The sequence below is a fragment of the Myotis davidii genome, unplaced genomic scaffold (assembly GCF_000327345.1).
Source record: "Myotis davidii unplaced genomic scaffold, ASM32734v1 scaffold892, whole genome shotgun sequence".
In the NCBI taxonomy this organism is placed as follows: Eukaryota; Metazoa; Chordata; class Mammalia; order Chiroptera; family Vespertilionidae; genus Myotis; species Myotis davidii.
This window is the reverse complement of record NW_006284341.1, coordinates 639,231-641,597: the sequence shown is the minus strand read 5'-3', so window position 1 is coordinate 641,597 and position 2,367 is coordinate 639,231. Positions and strand designations below refer to the sequence as shown.

General features: G+C 46.1%; 1 protein-coding gene across 1 annotated transcript in view; it reads right to left on the bottom strand.

The window, feature by feature from the left end:
- Nucleotides 1-2,367, bottom strand: part of CCDC158 (coiled-coil domain containing 158) — an 84,506-nt gene that overhangs the window by 6,108 nt on the left and 76,031 nt on the right. Inside the window, exon 21 of the mRNA XM_015570218.1 lies at nt 415-482. Within this exon, the coding sequence (XP_015425704.1) occupies nt 415-482 (68 nt within the window). The remainder of the gene's footprint in view (nt 1-414; nt 483-2,367) is intronic.

Below are 2,367 nucleotides of genomic sequence, written 5' to 3'. Positions count from 1 at the left end.
ATGACACACAATGAACAACATAGATTAGTCCGTTATATAGCATATTAAAATATGTGCAAGCTAATGAAAGAAAAAATAAGGGGCTCTAGGAGTATGGGAGGGTAATATTTTTAAATAAGATTGTGAGAGTCTCATTGACAAAGTGACATTTGAGCAAAGGCTCCAAAGGTGGTGAGGGGTTAGCAATGTGGAGGGACAGTGGTGGAAAGGCCCTGACCAGAAGCTGCCTGGGATGTTCAAGAACAATTCAAGGATGGATGAAGCAGAGTGGGAAAAGGGGGAGAGCAGGGATGAGACCAGAGACTTCACAGGGATGTACAGGCTACTGTAGCAGTGTTAGTCTGTATCCTTGTGGAAACGGAGCCACTGCAGGGGGGTAAGCAGCCCGTTCCAGTGCTTTCACTGGAAACTCACCTGTAGAGGGGAATGTGAAGCAGCTCGAGGGATCGTCCAGCTCTCCTGTGTGCAATGCGACTGGCTCTCTGGAAGCATAAGAATGGCCATGCAAACACTCCATTTCAGAAACAGTGCTAATCTTGGTGGACAGAAGCTAATGCAGGCAAAAGTGAGGGCTTAACTATGAACTCAAGGTGGCAGTCCTACCCTAACCTGCCAAAGCCCTAGGAAACCCTGTGAGGGAGACCCAAAGTTGCACTCTATGCATTCAGTGCCCAGGAACACTTTGCAAAATGAAAATGGAATAGTATATAATCCTAGCTAGAAAATTCACTTTTGCGTAATAGGAGCTATAAAATCCAAATCTTTCTCTCATGGATTCTAAGACTTATTTAAAAAAGAAAAAGAAAAAAATCTCTCAGCAATAGTAGTATCACTTTACAAAAGTATCAGATTTATTTAAATCAGTAAGTTGAAAAATCCACAGAGCTCTGTGGGTTGGGTACCCGTAGGATAATATTATGGCAGCAGTTCTCAAGGTGGTTCCCTTGCAGGGTTTGTGAGGTCAATAAGTCTTTGGGAATTTTCACTATAATACCAAGACATTTGCTTTTTAACTCTTAATCTCTTACAAGTGTACAGTGAGTTTCACAGAGGCTCCATGACATCTGACATCATAGCCAAGTAAACGCAGATGCAGACAGGAGATCCAGCTATCTTTTTAAAGCCATGCATTAAATTGTGAAACAACACCTTCTCAATGATTGTTTGTTTGAAAATATAGCTATAATAAAACAAATTATTATGGCAACATGTAATACACTTTGTTATTTTTAAACTAAAGACCCGGTGCATGAAATCTGTGTACTGGGGGCGGTGCGGAGGTGCGGGGGGAGGTCCCTCAGGCTGGCCTTCGCCCTCTCACATTCCGGGACCCCTTGTTCCTTACCACCCCCCTGCTTGCTCCTGACCGCTCAGCTTGCTGCTCCTTAGTGCTGCCATGGAGGTGGGAGAGGCTCCTGCCACCACCGCTGTGCTCACCAGCTGTGAGCTCAGCTTCTGGCTGAGCAGCACTCCCCCTGTGGGAGCGCATTGACCACGAGGGGGCAGCTCCTGTATTAAGCGTCTGCCCCCTGGTGATCAGTGCGCATCATAGTGACCAGTCGTTCTGGTTGTTCCAGTCGTTCTGCTGTAATGGTTGCTTAGGCTTTTGTTATATAGATCAGGTGTCCTCAAACTACAGCCCGCGGGCCACATGCGGCCCACGGGAACCATTTATCTGGCCCGCCAGGTGCTTTTGCTGCCGCTGCCTGTCCTGCTTAGCAGCTGACTCGTTCTGGGCCTGCAGTGCACATGTATGGAATGTCTGAGGGACAGTGAACTGGCCCCCTGTTTAAAAAGTTTGAGGACCTCTGATATAGATAGATGGAACTACCTAACAGTCAATGTGCCCCCCTGAGGGGTCCTGGATTGTGAGAGGACACAGGCCAGGCCGAGGGACCCTACTGGTGCATGATTGGGGCCAGGGAGGGACACAGGGGATTGGCCAGCTGGTGAGGGACCGCGGGAGGGCTCCAGGGCATGTCTGGCCCGTCTTGCTCAGTCCTGATCAGCTGAACCAGTCCTGATTGACTGGTAGCAGCAAGCTAACCGACCAGTCAGAGCGTCTGCTCCCTGGTGGTCAGTGCACATCATAGCGAGCGATTGAGCAGCCTTAGCATATAATTAGCACATTACACTTTGATTGGTTGAATGGATGACTGGATGACCGGACACTTAGCATATTAGGCTTTTATTATATAGGATAAGTAAATATCAGTATCTTAACTTAAAATACATGGAATAAACATTTGTCATTTATTTGTATTTCTGAGTTAAATGAGTAATAAAATTAAGAAATGTCTATTTTACCAATTGCATCTTCTCTATTTACATTTATTTTTAGTTTGATGTAGTCCCATTTGTATGTGT